The sequence below is a fragment of the Mesitornis unicolor genome, unplaced genomic scaffold, assembly GCF_000695765.1.
Source record: "Mesitornis unicolor isolate BGI_N332 unplaced genomic scaffold, ASM69576v1 scaffold20409, whole genome shotgun sequence".
In the NCBI taxonomy this organism is placed as follows: Eukaryota; Metazoa; Chordata; class Aves; order Mesitornithiformes; family Mesitornithidae; genus Mesitornis; species Mesitornis unicolor.
The window spans coordinates 1-21582 of record NW_010208207.1 but is presented as its reverse complement, the minus strand read 5'-3'; the positions used below and the strand labels follow the sequence as shown (position 1 = coordinate 21582).

General features: G+C 40.0%; 2 protein-coding genes across 2 annotated transcripts in view; one reads left to right on the top strand and one right to left on the bottom strand.

Moving 5' to 3' along the window:
* Positions 1-2995, top strand: part of ADCY7 (adenylate cyclase 7) — a 29911-nt gene extending 26916 nt beyond the window's left edge. Inside the window, exons 20-24 of the mRNA XM_010192421.1 lie at positions 403-549; positions 977-1084; positions 1891-2005; positions 2613-2737; positions 2849-2995. Of these exons, the coding sequence (XP_010190723.1) occupies positions 403-549; positions 977-1084; positions 1891-2005; positions 2613-2737; positions 2849-2995 (642 nt within the window). The remainder of the gene's footprint in view (positions 1-402; positions 550-976; positions 1085-1890; positions 2006-2612; positions 2738-2848) is intronic.
* Positions 2996-6892: 3897 nt separating this feature from the next.
* On the bottom strand, positions 6893-21464 carry BRD7 (bromodomain containing 7; the record flags this gene model as incomplete). The annotated part of the gene is made up of 16 exons (XM_010192420.1): positions 6893-7086; positions 8062-8205; positions 9256-9399; positions 9551-9662; positions 10506-10562; positions 11798-11909; positions 12802-12934; positions 13359-13466; positions 14389-14464; positions 15106-15229; positions 16029-16213; positions 16557-16667; positions 18074-18218; positions 19835-19892; positions 20293-20422; positions 21194-21464. Coding segments are annotated over 16 exons (1975 nt in total), but the record flags the coding sequence as incomplete, so codon positions are not given.
* Between the last annotated feature and the right edge of the window lie 118 nt (positions 21465-21582).

Genomic DNA, 21582 nt, shown 5'->3' with positions numbered 1-21582 from the left:
AGGCTGCCTTCTTAAAGAAGTTAGTTGAGGAACAGGTAGTATCTCCTCGGTAACAACCCAGTGGGAAGTTCATTGATAATGGTATTTATTTTAAGACATCCATCTTATTCAGCCTGCATGTCATCAGAATAGATATTGCTGGTTTCCCGTGGTAAGTGGCAGAATGCTGGCACTGTCCAGAATAGATGGGAATCTTTAGGATACGTAGATTTCTTAGCTTTTCCTTGGTCAAGTCAACTTTGTTAATGTTCCTGACAAAATAAGAGATGCCTGTAAAGCGCTGTTGTTGACTTCACAGGAAAACTGTAATTTGATTGCTGGTTACAGTCAATGATGATGGTTTTGATTACCTGTGGTGGAAGGTGACTGCTGACAATGTGTGAACATATTGTTTTCCTGTAGGACTGGTACCATCAATCTTATGACTGTGTCTGTGTCATGTTTGCATCGGTACCAGATTTTAAGGTGTTTTATACTGAATGTGATGTCAATAAAGAAGGCCTGGAATGCTTGCGGCTGTTAAATGAAATCATTGCTGATTTTGATGAGGTAATTAAGCTTCTCGCAAAAATGGACTGGATTACGTATTTACTGAAAAAAACCAAAGTTTCACTAGATCTGTGAGCATTAGAGGGGGAAACAGCTGTTACACTGGAGTCATAACCTGAGCTCAGCCTTGCAATCTTGAAAAATGTATTCCCACCTGATGAGGCTTTTCGGTTATACCATCTAATGCATTAGTAGCATGGTTTGAAAGTCCTGAATTTCAGTGCTTAAAGTGCTGAAGTAATGAGAGAATTTCTGCCATGAGCACGTTGGGCAAAACTCAGTGCTTTTTTTCTAAGCTTCGTGTGATTGACAGTATTCCTAAAGATGCATAATGCTCATTGTAGACAGTGTACGATTTCTGGTTAAACCCCACACTGAAATATGGTATTAAAAGTCTCAAGTCTCTGTTTTCCTTCCCTTCAAACAGCTCTTGTTAAAACCTAAATTTAGTGGTGTTGAAAAAATAAAAACCATTGGAAGCACCTACATGGCAGCAGCCGGTCTCAGTGTTACGCCAGGCCAAGAGAACCACCAGGTACGTTGTCTCTGAAATCTGCCTTCGGTGGTCGGTGCCTGCAGGCGTGTTTGAGAGCAACAGAATGAAATGTGATATGAAAGAGAAGGTAAATCACTGAAAGTGACTTTCTGAAGTGTGGAAAAAGATTATGAAAGTGTATCGTCTCTGTTAAATGCACTGTGTATCTCCTAGTTCCATTTTCTTTTCCTAAGTAGCTATTAGGTCTGTAACCCCAACACACTTTTTTCATCTTTCCTATTTGATACCAGTAGCTTAAAATTTCTACAAGCAAACCAGAATAGTCCTAATAATGGGGAAGTCAAAGAGTAGCTGCCAGAGAAGAGGCCGTCTCAGAACTGGACAGTAAGCTTTTTGTGAACTGGCACAAAAGGCGAATCCTCAAGGGCTGTGTTAGATCCGAGTCTCAAACTGTTTGTCACCCAGAAGAGTGAAGGCCAGTTTCTGTTGCCAGGCTCACTTTCACTGCAGCAGGTTTGTGTATGACATTAGGATGCATGTACATATGTATGTCATGTGTACAAAACATGTACAGTTACATCGGGAATGCTAAAGGATGTAAATCAGTTCTAAAATTCAGTCATGTCGTGCTTGTGTCCTCCTGGCCATTCCAATTGAATTTAATGTGGTTTCTGAAATTCAGACTGAATGTTTGCTGAACTGTGCAGTCCTGTACAGTTCCGAGGATGAGTGATCCATCCTCACAGAAATGTAATTTTATTCTCTAATGGTACTGGTTTGGATGGGCAGCCTGACACAACCTGCTGTGCTGTAATTTGATCACTAATATGTTGCGAATTGTGCAGGATAAGGAAAGACAGCATGCTCACATTGGGATTATGGTGGAATATGGAATTGCCTTGATGAGTAAACTGGATGGCATCAACCGACATTCCTTTAACAATTTCCGCTTGCGTATCGGTAAGTTCAGGAGGTGAAGACTCTGAGCTCTGCAGCTCTGTAAAAATTAAACATGAGGTAGGATGACTTAGGTCAAATTGCTGAGTGCATGGAGCTCCCCCCAGCACTGAACGTGGTGTCTGGGTTATTATAAAATGCTGGAGGTAGCGTTGTCTACTCGAGCTTTTAAAATACACCAAGCTCCTTCACCGATGGGCTTTTCTAATGGAGGGAGCAGTACAAAGGCTGCAGCTGGATGAGTCTGGAGAAAATGACAGGTATAGATGAAGAGTGAAGTACCCTGTTAACTGTTGACTAAAGATGCTATTGTCATTACACAAATGTTTTTATGTTAAAAGCAGAAAAGGAGGAATTTTGCTTTGGCATGAACTTTGCCCTAGCTCTTTCTCGGACTTCCCATTTTACAACAAATGAGTCACCTCACATCTCCTGAGCCTCAGTACCAGTATTTATAGAACAGTGGGAGCACTGGTAGCTAGAAAAGTGTTGCCAGGTTAAGTTTTTGTCTTTCTTTTGTTCCCCTGAAGCGCATGGCTTATTGCTAATAAGTAAGCTAGATACTACAACTTCCAACTTGGTAATGACACCTGCTTTTGTTTATACTAAGGGATAAATCATGGCCCTGTGATTGCTGGTGTGATCGGTGCCCGGAAACCTCAGTATGATATTTGGGGCAACACTGTTAATGTTGCGAGCCGAATGGAGAGTACGGGGGAGCTGGGGAAAATCCAGGTAAATGGATCAGCTTTGGAATGGCTGAGAAATTATTTCTAATTGGTTATGGATTTTTCACAAGTGTGAATAATCTGAATTTGACGAGTTTCTGATTCTTTTCACACAAAGGTTACAGAAGAAACAAGTAAAATCCTACAGGAGTTGGGATACTTATGTGAATGTAGGGGACTCATTAATGTCAAAGGCAAGGGAGAACTGAGGACTTACTTTGTTTGCACGGAGACTGCCAAATTCCAAGCTGTGAGTCTGAACTGAGGCTGTGACAAAGTTGATCAAAACAGACTTAGAACTGCCTCCCTTCTGTGAAGACTTAGAATTTCCCTCCTTATGTGAAGGACTTTATTAAAAAAAAAAAGTATGTACTATTCCTATTTCTTCTACATATCAAGATAAGATGAAGATTTTGTTTTAGAAGGACGTTCTGCAAAGTTCCTAGAAGACAGTAACCACCAGTCTGAACAAGACTACCTTTTCTTGAAGCAAGGTGAGGATTTACTTGGAATTGCCATGAAGCATTTTCAGTCGGGTCCTTTCCTTACCTGCACTGTGGGAGTCTTTTCAGCTCCAGGACTGACATGTGTGGATGCACTGCAGAACTCGGTGTGCGTTCAGACGTTCCACGGCTGCGTTTGGACACACGCCCGCTTCCAGTATTGCGTTTGTCACGGACACCGTGGTGATACTTCAGGCACTGCACGCCCTGCTTTGTGTCCTGAACCGACTTCACAGCAGGAGGAGGCTGAATAATGGGAAGAGGAACTCAAGTAAACTCCAGTATTTCATGAGAGAACTGTGCTGAGCGCCTTTGGGAAAACTGCACAGTACTGGATCACTTTTTTGTTATCCTTGCCTCCTCCATAGCAGTGCCTTGTATCTCACAAATGTTTTCATGACCAACAGCTGTTCAGAAATAACTTCCATCTCGTTCAGAGTGTTTACATTGTATTACGTGTTCACCTTTGTATTTCTGTGCCTCTGTATTTAGTATCTGCGTGCACATTTTGTACAGTCACAGGAGAGAATGTCTTTAAAACTCTGGCTTTAAACTCACACAAAGACTCTTGAGGTGCACTGAGCATGTGCAGTTTGTCCTGCACGCTTGGTTCGACAGGCTCTGGGAACAGCTCGTGTTGCTGACACCTGGGCAGGAATCCTGCCTGCTGCCTGCAGCCCTGCGGGCACTGGTGGAAGGAAAAATCATCGTTTTTGAATTGTGTGGAAACTGAAGAATGGAACCAATAGGATCGCTTTAGAAACAGCAGGTACTGTATATATAGAACTGCAACTGAGGTGGGGGTTTGGTTTTTTCCTGTTTCTTCAGTGTGAATAGCCACTGCCTGGTTCATGTACCTTTTGAAGGCAATGCAGGTTACAAAAGGATGTATGGAAAAACACACTCACAATGGCAGCGTTTCAGCAGAGCCTCCCTACTGAAAGTTCGCGTTGAGCATTACAAAGATCATGGAAGTTGACTTGCTGTATGTTAGTTTAGTTTGTAAAGTTTTTAAACTGCTAATGGCTTTTGCTAATTTCTAAATTAGCATTTTCCTACTTACTGCAATCACTTAATCTGTGTCCATTGGTGACAATAGCATTTTGTAAGGCTAACATCTCGTGCCCAGTTGTGTGGATTCAGGAAGGATTCCACTCCTCCGCTATCCCACATGCAGTCTGACTGAACAGCACAGCCATTAATGAGTTCAGCATCTGTTTTGCTAAGCCTTACTCTTCTACAAAGCAAGCAGCATTTACTGGAGAAGTGTTTAACAAGCAGTCCTATGCATCACTGCCGCTTTCTAATTACTGTGTAATTTCTTCAGAGGATGAAGTGACTATGTTTCAAGACAGGAACAAATCTAAACGTTGTCCAACTGTGGATTAAAAGTTGTGCTTACAGCCTTTGTCAATTTGGTAGGTCAAAACTGTGTGTGTAGTAAGTTCCCAACAGCAGATAGCACATTAAAATACCTGAGTTTGAGGCTGTCTGGTTCAGGTATGGACACAGCTGAAGAAGGAAGTTCATACTCGGTGTCAGGACAAGGTTAGTGTCGTAGTTGACTAGACTTCCAAACGGCTTTTGCTGCTCTTGTATGTTGTATATTTTAGTAACAGATGCTCAGCAAGCATTTGTTTTGAGATATTTATTTATTGTTTTATAAGGACCATGCACGTGTCAAAGGCTCCTTTCAGCAGTCTTTGAGGTCACGTTAGGTAGGGTGACTGTTTGCCTCGGGAATAGATTCTGACAAGTGCATTATGCCTATAGATGGAGCTGGCTCTGAAGTGTTCCTGTTCACGGAACTCGTAGAATGGAGATGTAAGTTATCTGTGGAAGAAGATTTGCTGTGACAGCATTTTGAAATGCTTTTGTTTACATGGTGTTGCCTGTCAGGCTAATAATTCACTTGGGTGTAACTTCAACTTAACCTCATTTACAGAAGTGGTGTCGAGAGCTTTCAAACTGGAAGGAGGAGGGGTTGGTTGCACTTGTACAAGGACTTTGTGCACTTCTGCTGCTCACTCGGTGTTAGTGGGCTGTGCAAGGCACGCTTGGAGAAGTTAGAAACTGTGTGGAATGAAAAAGGGAGGATGACATTCTCATTTTTCATCAGAACTGGAACTGTATGAGAGCTGTATTCAAACACAGAGGTTCCATTTAAAAGCAACTGTATTTAAATAACTTTTTAGCAGTCCTTTGGAGAGCGAACTGTGAAATTTATGATTGAGGAAATAACCTTGTTAGAAAAATCTTCCTTACAGCATTAGTTTCCTTAAACTGAAAAAATGGCACTGTATCTAATTTGAAGAGCTAATAACATCTTGACTTAGCAATGCATTTTAAAGAACAAACTTTTGTTTTTACCATTAAATAAAACACTTCCTGAAACTTGTTTGGTTTTGCAATTATTTTGAAGATTCCCATGAAAAGAAGGTGTATTCCTTACATCCCTATAGAGTTAATAAGGTGGTTTTTATTTATAAACCCGTTATTTTTAAAGAAAATCGTGTAAGTGGAAAATATGTAGAGTGACAGACTCGCATTCAACAGCTGAAGGGTAATTTCAACAGTTTTCCATCATCTGTGGCTCTCTACTGCACTGCATGGAAGGCGAGTGATGGGAAACGGGATTCTATCGGGTGAGCCAAGCAGCATTTGGCTGGGATGATCGTTGTTGTGCGTTGTCGTCTCTTGTAGCATGAGTTCACTATTAATGGGACAAACGCTTCCCTGGAGTAAGACTGGGGCAGAAGGTGGAGCTCACAATTACACTTGGCCTTCAAGTTACCTCTTAGTTTCAATTCCGTGCTGCTGCACACATGAGCAGATGGAGCTGAAGCCCTGCCTGTCCTTCCTCCCGAGTCCAAGGTTCTACTGGAACCACAGGGTAAAAGGGAGCAACACTTACAACTCCCAATGGATGCCTAAGCGTGGCACTGCCTGACTGTGTGGCAGTCACTGATGGGCACAGGGAAAAGCCTCCTGCTGCAAGAATCACTGCCCCCATACCGAGGGCTGTGACGGCACTTGAAAGCCCCATTGTCAGTCTGCAGTTCTGGTGAGCAGGGAAATGATTTCAGTGCTTGGAGTTTTTGAAATCTGCTCTCTCTTCCCTTTAGCAAGCCTAGAATCATTATCCAGAAGGTGTTTAGCAATACCTCTAAGTCATAGGAAGAACTGTCTATGTGGATGCCCCCGAGCTGGCTAAATGGTATTAAAGTGGTGTTTTTAATTACTGGCAGCAAGTAGGTTCATTAGTCTCACCTTACCGTCATGGAGAGTCATCTGTGTTCAAAGTCTGGCCAAGCTGATCTTTTGTTAATTCATCAGGCTTTAAAAAGTTTCTTTCTCTTACTCAAGATTGTAAGAGTTGCACAGTGATTTTAAAAAAGGAGATGTGTACGTTCAGATAAAAATGATTACCACAACCAGATTCAGGCAGTCTGCACACTGCTTTCAGAAACTTTTGGTTGAGTACCTGCACCATAAATGGGCACATTTTTACCTACACTTTGCCTTTTCCAGACACTTCCCATTCTAGGAAAACTTTAATGCTGCAGAGGTGCTTTAAAATAATGAGGAATGCAAAAAGAATAATTTAGTACACTTATGTGGCAGAAGCAACTCCAATACAAACAATTTCAAATGTCATCAGCTCCAAAATTGAATTAAAAAAAAGTAGTTTAACACACAATAGACACCTGCCTGGTGAATGCACCTGAAGGAAGTTTATCTGGTTCTTAAGCAGAATCAAACAAACAGCTGTAAACTTAAGCCCAGCTTCACCCCATGACTGGACCACACTCTTTTTCAGGGATGGTGACAGTCTTCTTAGGTTCTTGAAAGTCTGAAAGTTGACAACAGACACCAGGTCAGTCAGCGTATGTAACTTCTAAATGAAAAAATGCACATGCAGTAGAGTACTCCTGAAGACATCTGCTGTTTGTGCAGCTAGTCCTGAGTTAGCTGTTATGGTCTGTCACAGTCCAAGAAAATCCTGTTTCAGTGGGTTCTCTACCATAGCCGCCCTTGTTCAGTGCTATGAAAACCAAATTGCTCACTAATGCTGAAACAGAAACTTCCTGAGCAGTTTCCTTGAAAAGATCAGTTCCTGAAGTAATCCTGCTCTTTTCATTAAATAACATCTTAATGGAAACTTTATATAAACCACTGATTGAGTAAATTTGTTGTGTGAATTATGTTTCTTGAAAAGCAAGTCTCACCTGCCTCAGAAGTTGGGGACAAACACAAACTCTGGATATGCTTTTACAACTTATGTGCCACAAGGAGGAGAGCTGCTCTGGCACTTAGATTTTCTTTCCCTTGACTCCACTCCTCTATCCTGCAAGAACAGCAGTTACTCTTGGCTGGCCAAGTTGAGCTGAAGCGATGCTGTCAACTTACAAAGCACTACAGTGGCCCCGTGAAGCAGAGGTGGGGCACAGCCAAAAGCCTGCAGCAGAAGGCAGCGCGCTGTCCGTGCTTCAGCAAGCGAGAAATTTTAACTCTTCTCTTGTAACTTCACGCCAAATGGAAACACTAAAATAGAATGGATTGCCAAGCTTTTACATTTGGCAATGCTGGGAGCTGAATGGTAAAATAACCACTCATGTAGTTGAACCAAAGTTCCCTACATCCCAAAGATTAATTTGGGATCGAGACCAAACACAGCAACTTTCCATCAGAGAATTTTCAAAAGGGGAGAACTGGACGTTGGAACTCAGTTGCTGCAAGTTCTACCACAAGCCAGTCTAACGATTTGCAGATGTGGTTCTGTTGTAGTTGAACAGATGCTAGCTACAATGTGTTTTTGTATACTCACCCTCTGTCAAATCAACCCAGCTGTCTTCTGTATCAGGTGAAGGAACTGAAATTCCCATGGCTTTGCGGATTCCATAGGTACTGACAATGTCACCCGGAGTCACTTGTTGTGCAAGTTCTTTCAGGTTACTGGTCACTCTCTCCGCTAGAAAAAAGAAGTGGATGTATTTATATGCGGTACAGGCACACAAAAATCGCTGAAATGAGCCCTTCACCCATGAACAGGTCAATTATGGCAGTACACATGGAACTATGTTAAATAATGTTCCTGCCACAAGAGTTTTGTTGTGTTGTGTGCAGTCACGCAGGAATACTGGGGACTGCAAAGGAGATGGTTAAGAAGAACAAGGTATGAAATAGCTGCACCAAGGCTTGCTGCCATCAAGCAGCACCGACAGGTAAAAAGTAATCTCCTGACGCGTGGGTCACTCTAAGGCAGCAGCTGGGAGAGAGGTGGTGGCAGCCCCAGAGCAGCTCGGTCAGTAACATCTGGCTTTCTGGATCCAGCATTTAGTTTTGCATGTAAACCAGAGACTGTTCTCGTTGCTACAAGAGTGGTTTTCTTTCAAGAGGGAAGCTGTAAGTACTTAAACTTTTTAAGAAAGGGGTAATATTTGATCTGGTTAGACTTGGTGCAATACCAACTTGGTACTATTTCTGCAATAACAGAGAATTTATCTTTTATCACATCACAGTGGTGATTTCAGACCACATATGCTGGAGTTGATACTGCACATGTTGGTTTAACTTGCAAAACAGACCTCCGCTGCACCCGGTCCTATCTGGGCTCTGTAACCATCCTGTGAGACAAGAAGTTTTGCTCCAATAACTAAAGAATGAATGATTGGTAGTGATGGGTATAATAAAACAGACTGATAACAAGATCAAACCAAGCGACTCCTGCTCAAGGACACTGTAAACTCACAGAGTTAGAGGCATTTGGCTATTGGCTGCCTCATGGCATAGAGAAGGCTTCCAATCAGTTCTGGGGAAATCAATTAATAAAGAGGAAATACTTGTAATTATTGTTCAAAACTTTCACCTGGCTTTACACACACACACAATTAAATCACTCGTCTAGGCCTATTGAGGCGTGTATTCTGCACTGGAACTGTTAAACCTTTGTCTGTCTGGGAGTTGATACAAGTTGGGTCTTGATCAAGTCTGCAGACGTTATCAGGAAAAGTGCATTTACCCAAGTGCATCTCTCTGTAAGATGGACCCAGGAGACAAATCATATTAGGAGGTGGTTTTGTACTTAGTCGTTCGTTTTGCGCATCCTGGAGTTCTCTCAGAAGCTTCGTTGTTTCATCAAGTTTCCTCTGGAAAATTTCAGCCTCTGTTTAACGAAGAAAAGAAAGTTCGAACTAGTAAGGGAGTGTATTTACTTACATTACGCTACAAAATGTGGTAAGGCTGCCTATGCGAAGGGATTGAGAAACCAAGACAGTGACAGATACACTGGAAGTGTGAGTACTAAGAAAACTCACCCTCAGAATCAAACTCTTCTATAGGCATGCCAAAGCTTGTCACTGCTTTCAGTGCCGTGAGTCTGTCGTTATGAGCAGAGTCCAGCCTGGCAGCAAGATCCATTTCCATAATCTTAAAAAAAATTAAAATAAAAAAAAAGGCAGCAAGTAATAATTTAGATAATACTTAGATCAGCCTTAAAACAACAGAATTCTTTGGGGAAAATCACTACAAAGTTAGTTAAGATTCAGAGGGAAAGCTGAAACTTGCACTGTTCTGTAGTTACTCAGTTCACTGCTCAATTTCAAACTCAAATAGAAAATGGCATCTGCCAAAACCACTGGACACACACAAATGATGTTGGAACTTAAGACCAGCATCCCAATTAAAAAAAAATAAATTAAAAAATGCCTTAACTTGCCCCCTAAACCACAGTTTAGCGAAGATTCCAGGCCAAAATTCAAAGCCAACCTGGCACCTGGCTGGAGATGAAGGCTTCAGGAGAGCAGCCCTTTCCCTAGAACAGCTGCTGTGCTTTTCCAACTGAACAAAGTCTGGGTGGACTGATTAGACAGAGCACATGCCTGCGGGGGCAGAAGGCACTTGAGAAAACTTCTCAAAGAGAGCTTTTTATCATGTGCTACTTTACACTTATATTACACGTTCACGATAAACCAAATCAGATTAAGACAGGCAAAAAGCAACTATAGCTGCCCACCAGAAGATCTAACCCATGGTTAAACAATCACAAATGAAAATATATAAGTATTTTCTTCCAGCTCCCTTGACACACAGTCTCATTTAGGACTTGACTTTTTGGAGGTTTTTACTTTCCAACTGCCTATGAAACAGGATGCCACTGTCACCAGTCACAGAGGGTGTATTTACAGCTTGGCACAGTCGTGGTGTAGCTGCCCAGGCCTATGGGTGTAGGCAGGTTGGTCAGAGTACTCAATTGGTATAGAATAAATTTACCTTTGCATCTTTTAGTGCATCACTTCTTTCATGTTGGCCTTCAGCTTCCTCCAATGGCTGAACAGAGAAATGATTTTTAAAGAAGGTATTAAAGTAAAATCTTTTAAGTTCAAAGTAAAACCTTACAAAAATGCAATATTTTTAGCATAGTAAGGTAAATATGCAATGTCATAATGAGCTTTCTCTGTAAACCACATTACAAAGTAGCTATTTTTCAAGGGCTTTCTGCAATTATTAGTGTTTACTAAAACACAATTGTACAGCACATATTTCACTCCTCTTTGCAAAGCCCACATGCTTTTCCCCAGTGTTGTCACATCAGAGGTTGTTTACTGGGAGGGCAGGAAGAAAAGGATGATTATTAGAGGCTGAGAGGTATCTGTTTCTATACATAACTATTTCTCTTAATACATGTAGCAGTAGTGGTTGAGCCCTGTAAGTCAGTGTCGCTACTGGGTACTACAAAAGAGCCAACCTAGTAGTGTTACAGGGACTGAACTGGGGCTGATCTTTGATCCATGATCTATTTCTAGTATTAATTCAGCTAATATTTGACCCATTAGGAGAAGGCCGTGAGCTGTTTATTTCAATAGTTTACACTGATGTGAAAATCACATCAGGACTTTTGGTTAGCAGGAGCTGTCTTGTGGGGACTCATTCTTGGATTGTCAATGAAGTTCCAATCAGCCCCTTTGATTCCAGTCATGTTTGGCAGACACAGGGACTGAAATCTCCTCAGAATGTGAAGAGCAACTGTTGAGTATATATACATGGAGTACTTCCAGTACAGTACTCACAGTATTATACATTGAGTATTTATACAGCACATATGTGAGTTTGAAAGCATTGCACCAAGTAAAAGGAAAAACGAGTTACGACTTCTCCTGAACGTCTCACTTAACACAGTGGCCGCAAGGAACAGGATGAACTTTTCATGGAAACAAGAAAGCCCGTCCATGATCACCCACCTCATTTCAAAACAACTGCTTATTGGTGTTTTCTTACTAAATGGAACAGGAGCAAGTGGTAATGGGAGTGGGAAAGCTGACACAGGAAGAATGTGTGACTCTGTCTCTATCTGTAACATGTTGTTAATGTTCATGGTTCACTAATGAACAAGTCAGAAGACTCCCTTTCCAGAAAATCCACCCCCTGGAGACAAAGATCAGTCTTCACCTTCAAATTTTATCAATTAAAAGGGAGCCCATTGATAGGGTCAGCATCATTCTTCTCCAACTTTATAGCTGGTGTGCTAAAACCAACGCCCAGTCAGTGCCCGAACCCGCTCGTACCGTTTCTAGTTCTCGGAGAGCTCTGGAATGTCCTCCTTTAGTCAGCACATCAAGCAAACTATCAGCCATTAAGAAAGGATAATCTTGTGATTTCATCAAAAAATCATGAATGCTGGAAGATGAAAAGATAGTAAAGGTAACTACTTTCATACCAAACATTCAGTGGAGAAAACTAGTTATGTAAAGTCAACCCAATATGTACAGCACAGGAAACAGAAAAAGCAGCACAGGATCTGATCTGAATGGCTGCTTTAGTTTAACTCGCCTTGCCTTCTGTAGCTGAGGAACCCATTCAGATGCCTAACAAAAACTGAGTAACTAGGAAAAGCATCCTCTCTCAGGCTGCTGCATTGAGCTGAAGGCAGACTTGCAGACACTTAAATCTGCACTGCACTTACCGAAGGATTCCACTTCATATGAACTTACACCAGTGTATTCTGAGATTCTCATAAAACAAAAGTACTTTGAAGATTTTATAATAAAGCACAATAAAAACAATGAGAACTATTTCTACTGTAGTAAATACAAAAATCAAGCAGTATACATACTCTTTAAGAATGAAACTGGGAATCAGTATCTTTGGACCCAGCTCTCCCACTATGACCATATTAGCTTGGTCAGTATTTGACATTACACAGCTGTGTCTCACTCAAGGCAGCAATTAAGTTAACATTTAAAAAATCCAGTTTGTATAAACATTGATACCACTCACCATTTTTCTGGCTTTGAACACAAGTCCTTCAGAGTTAGTCATAAATCTACTTAAATTTTAGACTGCGTGTTCGTATGTATCAGTAGCATCAAAATCCTTCAATCTTGGCTAATTTCACTTTACAGGCAAATTCTCTTACTAAAATTGTTTCTTAAAACAAACAAACAAAACCCAGTAGCCTCTAAAGACAGCAGTGACACCATTCAACACCAAAGCCATCGCCCACACTGCAGAGTGCAGCACGTAACTTTGTTTGTGAAAGCTGTAATACTCATCTGAGTTGCTTGATTACCTAAAAGATCCTTGGTTAGAGTCTTCCCCATATGTTGAATAGATTAAGTCAGAATCTTCTTTGCTTATGTTGGCAAATGTAGAATCATATGTCGGAGCATAGGAACTATAGGGTCCATAATTCAAGTACGTCACTGATGAGTAACAACAGCACTGATTATTACCTCTGGAGTGTGTACCAGATAAAAATGAGACAGGATTGTAAAACAATCTCCAAAACCAAACTTTTAGGAAAGTATTTCTTATGGTGGAAACCAATTTCACATAACACCATCTGTTCACACTTTAACATCTTTTAGTAACATCTACATCAAATGCATTTCTATATACAAAGGTGTTATTAACAATACTGAATGCCTTAACACAGTATGAAAATTCAGTCTGGGGCCAGAAACAGGTTCTCAGGCTCCCCACTGTGCTCTCTCGAAGCAGGTAACTATTGAATGTATCATTACAAACACTAGTTCCTAACTATTTGTGTGCAAGTAACGAAGATCAAGATGCTTCGTTTACATAAGGAGGAGGATTTATGTTGTTTTTTAAAACATCAGCACTTGCCTGGAGTAACCTTGTTTCTTTTATCTTCTTTGAACCCTTGTAACGTATTAACTCCCGACTGAAGTCTTCCTGCTGTCATACCCAGCTTTACAGGGCAGTAACCTGGTTCTACCATAGGAGATATCAAAATGCCGAAACAACGAGGGCATGGTTAAGTGACATACGAAGATGTCCAAACACATTTAATGCTCATAGCCAGAAACATCAGAATAAACAGAATACAACTCTCAAAGTGTTTTCCTCTCCAAACGCTTCATACTGAAGACTTTGTGTAGTCTTAAACATGACTCCAGACCACGTAAGTGGTAATACTAAGTTAAGCAAAGAAGATTTAACTTAAACATTTCACTATCAGTCTTCTTCCTTCCTGTCTTCCCCTAACAGAGGCTGCATCATTAAAGAGGATCTGATTCTTATCATGAAAGACCACACTGAATTTATTCTTGCTGATGTTTCCTACTGTATGAATAGGGGGAAAGGAGAAGTTTTCAGCTTGGTTTCTGTCTATTCTAGACCCAGTCAGTTCAGCTCTGTAAGGACTTTGCAGTTAAACAGTTAAGCACCTGTGTTCTTTTAGTGAGTGGCACTACACAGATAGCACTGACATGACACAACGATTTGGGACCCGGACAGTTCCCAGTGGCCAATTCTGGAACACCTGTGAGCTCCTGGGTCAGGAGACGCTGCACTCTGTACATGGACCAGACTTAAGGGCAGTCCAGGAATGAAATGTGCCCAACCATATCCAGGCAATCTCTCCTCCACTGGCAAAAGCTTTCTCCTGCAGCTCCCACAAACAGCTGACACAAAAAGGACAGGCAACAGCCACTGAGCGCTCCCTCCAGCTGCGCCTGACAACAGCCACAGCTGGTCCCCATCTATGTGCTCCCTCAGCTGCAGCTTTTAAAATCCAGATCTCTATCAGACTAGAAAGAAGCATTCAGTTTGTAGCCAGTATTTGCTGATCTGTGCCAGCAAAAAAAGCAGCAGTAGGTGGAAGTGGCTTGTTATCCAAACTATGCCAACATACCTCCTGCAGTAAGGTCAACCGGGTTAAGAAGGCCCAAAGTTGTTGTACCATCTGGTTTTCTTCTTTCAAATTCACACTGAAATAAGAACAGACTATTCTAATTTACATATTAGTTGAAATTCTTCGTTGTTAAACTAACAAAGACATCTAATTAAACTGCAGGAATCAGAAAAGGACATGGAAAGATCGGTCTGACTCGGGAGCAAGTGCTGCTCTAATGTTTTTATTTTCACTTGGTAACTTTATTGCTGGTATAGGCGCAGGGAACTAAGAAATTATGATAAATAGTAATGTTTTGGCAGAGGCCAAGAGATAAAAGATGTAATTAATGTAGAAAACTTAATGTGCCTGGTATTACCAAACTGGGTTCCTATCTCCTAGCCTTTCATCAGATACGCGGCTGTTTCAGAACTATGGGGTTTTCTGCAGGTCAGATTTGAGATATTTTCTTGACGTTTCTACTATTCATCCTCTTCTACTACTTTATCTAAAATTTCTGAGAATTTAAGCTGAACTTGCTCTGCTGATGAAATTCAGCATGCACTCAACTGATACACCTTGTTTTTTTTAAGGTCACCGTGCTACACAGACGGTCAGTCATGTGTAAAATGGTGTGAGCTGTAGTAAAGCATACCTGGAGTTCCAGCTGACGAAAGATGCTAAGTAAGCCTCGTTTATGAAAAAGTGAAAGGAGTTTCCAAACACATGAAGATTTACCTGGCTGTTTGCGAGTCGTCTTGTTAACTTTCCCCCAGATTCTCTAACAATACGATCAATCTGCTCTTGTTCTCTTTCCAAGCTATGGCTTCGTAATTTGTCTTCAAGTACATCTTTGTCCTTCCTGTGAATAAAACCAACACAACTCGGTTACTAGCTTTAACAGACAGGTTTAACAGACACCAAATGGCAAAATATCACAAAAGGATACAGTGAAGAAATTGCTTTTGCCAAAGATGCAAACAGTTTCTGTAGACAAAACTAACAAAAAGTGCCATTTAATATTACTCTATCTCATATAGTTGGGGGAAATATGTCACAAAGATTTTTATCAGCAAATGCTTTTTATATTAGTAACTGTAAAGGTCCCTGTGTTTAGCTTACTTCAGCCATATAGATGTCCTAGTTTAGCATGTAGCCAGATTTTGTCATGAGTCCTGCAAAACTAACAAGCCTATTTTTTGCTAAAATATTAGCTACTCGGAATTTCAGTATCAGTTTAGTATCAGTATTTTAGTACATTTTACTATCTGCAAAAATAAAGTCACCAGTATTTCAGAACAATGAAAGGGATACTTCGAGATATTAATAGATATTTCAGGAAATAGCTGTTCTGCAGCTATGCATTCACATGTTTCAAATACAACAAAACTGAAACTGGCTGTACCAAAATGTTTAAAAGATCACGTTTGCCAACTTTCTCCAAAACACTACTACTTACGTGAAACAGACACTAAAACAGAAAATAAACAACGGAATGCAGCTGATGAGCAGTGTGGGGTTACCTACATTAAAAATGGTATCATAAAAGATTCTAAACTTTGTTGTTTTGGGTATACGAGGACACTTTACATAAAAAGCTATCTTGTTTCAGTAGCATTTAAGGGCTGTATCCTATAATTGTTACTGAGATAATACTTCACTTTTTGTGTTCTTTGCTAGGTGTTTTGAATGCTTTGGTGTCACCATCCACAGGTTCTCCCTTGCCTTTCCCAGGACCATTTTCATCTTCCCCAGCTTGCTGCAGTTCCATCTTGTCCTTCTGCTTCCTTGTCTTCTGCAGATCAGCCATGAATTCTATACTTTGTTTCAGGCTCTGAATTCTCTCCTAAAAAACACCAGAATCCATTTATGTGCTGCTTCAATGTATCTTCTCCTAAGTGACCCATAGAGGATGATTTTATTTCACTTCTTTCTTTCTTATACTAGCAAGTATGAAGGCAGTTTAGAAATGAAATATTAAATGGAAACATTTATTCAGTAACTGATCTGGTAGCAGTACTAAAACATGAGCCTTAAAACTATTTAAATTCTAATATGCAAGCATGTGACACAGATTAAGCAAATTTCTATTAATTTTCAGGACATCCCTGTAAGAAAAGTAGAATGAAACAGGGATAAAAAAAGGAAGCAGCATACTTTTTAATATTTTGTTTTGTATTTTCTATTACCTGGCTAAGTATCTTCATCCCTGAGTGCAGGAGTTTTTTTGCAGCTTTGTAGTAAATGGTGTCTGGTTTGTTGTAAATCATCGCGTTAGTACACATCAGTTTGAAGTTATCCTGTACAGGCATTAATAGTTTTGGAATGAAAGTTACAATTTGATAGCATACTGTATTAAAATCCTTGTTGCAAATGCAGTGTCTTAAGCTTTAGGGAAAAGAAACTTCAAAGAGCATTTTCAATTAATGAATTTAAGAAAAATATTTAATTAAAAGTTTAAAGAGAAATAAATGTAAATAATGTGTTAATGTAAAACTAGCACCCCAATAAACGTCCCAAAAGTATTCTTAAGTGTTCTGTATTGTTTGTAGTTTTTTAAAGTTTTAATGGAAGTCCTCTTAGCTAAAATTACCCACTTCCCTGACAAATCAGCAGTCATTAAAAGAAAAATAAAGTGAAGCAACGTGAAAAAGACGTAAAAAAGATCATAGAATGGTCTGGGTTGGAAGGAACCTTAAAGATCATCTTGTTCTAATCCCCTTAAACAGAAAAGTGGCAATTCAAAGTCAAATCATCATAAGGAATACGCCAGAGTCTCAGTTACAATGAAGAAAAGAAATGCATGCTTGTTTGAAGTTCATTTCTAGAACGGCTGAGCTAGAAACTTCTCTTCCATACTCATCGCAGAGCCCTGCAGACAGATACATTTTATCATGTTTTCCGTTACTTACAAAGACAAAAATTTAAAATGAAAATCTAACCAGAAACAGCTGAAACAACAGGGAATATTCTTCTTAAGTTTTGGGGCTCTAAAGAAGAATGTACAAGAAAATACAACCAATACTATTAACTAACATCTGCCTAAGTTCAACTGTTAATTACACACAAATTTCCTTTCTCAGGTCCTCATCTAGCCCAGTAAAGAACCAGAGATCATTTCTGCGGAAGCAAAGAAAACGAAACAAGTTCCTGCAACTTTTAAAAGCTTTAGGGGTGTTCAAAACAGGCCCTCAGATCCACTAGAAACACTGCGGCACAGGGTGAAGCGGTTGCTGCCAACAGGACTGCTCTTGCCTTCGCTACTTGTGAATCTACACAACTAGGTAAGCCTGGCTAGCGCAGCGGTGACAGGAGCAAGTGATGAAGCAGGGACAGGCAAAGCCAAGAAATTCACAGAACTCCTTGTTTCCAAGAGGCACTGCACCTCAGCAAGCAGTCCCGTAGGAATGCAAACATTTTCATTCTTAAGATCTAAAATGACATGTGAAGGACAAACCACCAGGTTTTATTTAATCCTATGTAAAACTTGAAACCATCTACATCTTTTTGAGATGCAAGTTTACAAACCAGAAGTGTTTTCTCTTTCACTTCCAGAACTTATTTGCTTACAAAAATTCAACGAGAAACATTTCTCCAGGCAGAAGTACTGTTTCTTTTGGCATCTTTATGCTCTCATAAAATACCAGAGTTCAACTCAGTTGAGCATAATACATCTCTGCAGTCAAAATAAAATGTACACAATTACCTTTAATTCTTCTATGGACTGGTACCCATTGTTCTTGATCTTCTCTTTCATGGTGCTAAAATCCATTGGGTTTTTAATGATCATGGAATAGCCAGGGGCAATAAAGTCAGTCACAGGAAATGAAAAGAAAGAACTTGGATCTTTTCTGTTAAGAAATGAAAAGACAGGTTTTTTATGTTTCAACTCATAACAAAAAACATATTGAGCCTGGAATTAAATAGAAAGGAAAGGACTAAGCTGAAAAGGAATCAAAAATATAAAACTAGAAAAGGCTTGTGTCAGCATCATCTTCCACTTCTGAAGGCTGAAAAGATCCCACACACAAACCCAAACACCAAAAAAGTGCTACAAACATATTTTAGAAGTTAGTTCTACATTTTGATAACTACCGGAGTTTCCAAGAAGACTAAAAAGGACTCAAAACACCCCACCCTTTTTTTTAAGGTTTTGAATTTCTGAAAACTGGTTTTACGATAATTAAGTCTCTGAAAAATAAAGGGAACAAATGTCATGTGAATGTCTACTTGCCATTCATTGCTTACACTGAAATGAACAGAAGGGAAAGCTTGTTGCTAAAAGTTGTGATAGAACATGTGTATTTAAATTATGTTAATTTTCAAGTTATGTGATGTTAATAGTTTTTTGCATTAAAATTTCCTAAGACTTTCCATGATCTCTGACGTACACTGATGCTCCTGGGTGCTTCTAATAGCACTAAAATCAAACACGGTTGGTATTTTTTTCCTTAGGACCAGGCTTAGTTGATACGCTGGCAAGAATCTCTCCTCCAGAACCACTGTTAGTTTGCTCCGCACTAAACTCTGCAGCTTGAGACCTGCCTCCCACGTCAATGCTGATACGTTCCTCACTGTTACTACACACACTGGTGAAACCCCTGGCATTTCAAGTCTTTTTCCTGAGACTTACTTATGATTTACGGATTTCTACTCCAAGGTGCAAAGTTGCTACAGAGCAGTGAAAAAGTGTTTTGCCGTTCTGCAACACCTGTGGAACACCCGCACAGAAGCCACCAACTAAGACACAGGATTCAAAAGCAAAAGTGGCTGCTTTTTTCTGCATGCAAAGGTAGCCAAAACACACACACTTGCTGATAGTTGGTTGGTAGTCTCTTGAAAACACCACCAAGGTCTTGAAAATTTAAGGGCAGTAGAAAATTCATGAACAAAGTTGCAAGCTTAATCTAGAGAGACAGGTAAAGATCTTTTAACCAGTCTCGTACAAGATACAGAGATTTTCTCAACACTTAAAGTTGAGTGAGAATATCTTATACCAGTAACTACTTGAAAGAACTGCAAATTCTGCCAATCTGATTGTTTTAATCAAAAGACATTTGGTTAATAAGACAACATGGTGTAAGTTTTCAAGTGTGTACTTGTAAATAGTGCTAAAAATAGGAGAACACAAGGTAAAAGAAATTTTGGCAAGTTCACGACAAACTCTTGTGCCTCTCGGAAAAAAGGTTCTTACAAAGCAACCATCACATTATTGGAGAATTGTCCTATTTTTGAAAGATTTTCTTAAAAGGACTTTTAACTTGAAACTGGAGCTGTTTACAAGAGGCCTAAGCTAAGGAGAAATTGTAAGTATGCATTCTTATTCTAGTACTTACATTTCAAAAATAGTCCTGTTAGCAAGATATTTAGGAATAATATTTTTACTCTGCTTATTATATACGTGTCATCCCTTTATGTATGCCATTTCCATTTCATAGCTCTGAAAGCCTGTAGCACAGACATTTACCTCTGCAGCTGTCGCATGAGTTGATTCAGAGCCTCCTGGAGAGGGGTCTGCTCCACCTCTAGACCAAAAAGAAGTGGAGGAAAGAGGGTGTGAAACAGAACTGACTGCAAGAGGTACTAAACTTCCAAGATATTAGAAATCAGCTAAACAAAACTGATGCAACTTGAGAATTCATCACAAATGAAAAGAATACAGTGGCCAAAGTCACAACAGATACAGGAGATCTGCTTTTGTCATTGGCCTCACTTGACATTCTGCTCAATCTGCCATAGGTACCAGATACCAGTCTGCAAGAGAGGTACACAGTAACAGAATTTCAAATATCTGAATGAGATCGGGAAAAACACTGACATGGAAAAAAATCTCAAGTCTTGCTATAGAAACAAAGAGCAAAGAAATGTGAGTCAATTCCAGACAACTGGAATTAGTAAAAGAAATTTCATTTTTTTTCTTCCTACCTTCCTGTTTTGATAAAGTACTCGCCAATGGTTTCTCTGGTGACAATTCCAATCTGATGGGGGTCTGACATTTCAGTTCCTGTTCTCCCTCGCTGTCCACATGGTCTCGATCTCGTTTCCTTTTATCCTCCTAGAAAAGTTGTTGTAGAAACTTAGTGAACTTGTAAAAGCAGCATTATTGCTATACATGATGCTCTCTGGATTTTTCAAAACAACTGCACATAGTTAAAAAAAAAAGTTTGGAAGTCTTGAAAAAGCTTGTATTCTTTAGGTACTGTCTCCATCTGCTGGACAACAAAGTCATTCACCTTCACAATGCAGTCTATCACAGGATGATGTTTTTTAAAAATGTGTCAGGCAGCCACTTACAGCATGACAGGAGCGACTCTGCACTGTTCTCTACATAAAGAATTGTCTTCAGTGAAGTCCCTAATATGATTTTTAAAGATTTTAGAAAAAGAAGTAACGAATAGTCAGGAAATTTAAAATTAGAGGTACCCATAGTGCTTCAAATAAATGTGTTATAATTACATACCACGCTAAGAACCCCGAGAGGGAAATGCATTTTTAAATTTCTTTTTAATTAAGAACTTGTAAGGTCTTCATTCTGGTTTATATAAATCGATTTATTTAAAGACAGAATTCCATCCCCCCTTTTTAATTTTCTGTATTCTTATACTTGACAATATTTTTTTAAAGATGAGAAATTTCAGATGACTTCACTCATCTTTTTCTAATAAAAGTACCTGGAGAAAAGGAATCAGCAAAACTCATATACTGAGCGTGAATGTATTCCAATATAAAGATACAAGTTACAGTAATATCTATTCATTTTTAAACGTGAAAAATAGAGAAAGTCAAAGCCTTTTTTCTACAAAAATGCACTCTCAACAATACATACCTTAACCTTTCTCTTTCTTTTCTCCTTTTCTTCTCCAGGAACCTGTTTTTCTCCTTTCTTTCTCTTTTTCCTTTTCCTGTCCTTGTGCTTTTCATGTTCAGATTTGTCTTCGTACAGGCTCGAATCGAGCCCTGCGTTTCCAGTGGAGAGTTCAGCAACTTCGCTTCCTCCAACTTTCAGCACCAGCTTCAGCGGTTTTTCCACATACTCTGGGAAGAGCAGACGCCAGCTGGATGAGCGCGGCCGAGCCCGGGCGCAACCTCTCCGCTCCCTGGCACCAAACCCACTCCCGTTTTCTTTCCACCCCTCGCAGCCGCTTCCGGGCCGACCCCGGCGCCCCCATGCAGCACCTCAGGGCCGCTCCCGCCCCACACGGCCTCGGCTTCACC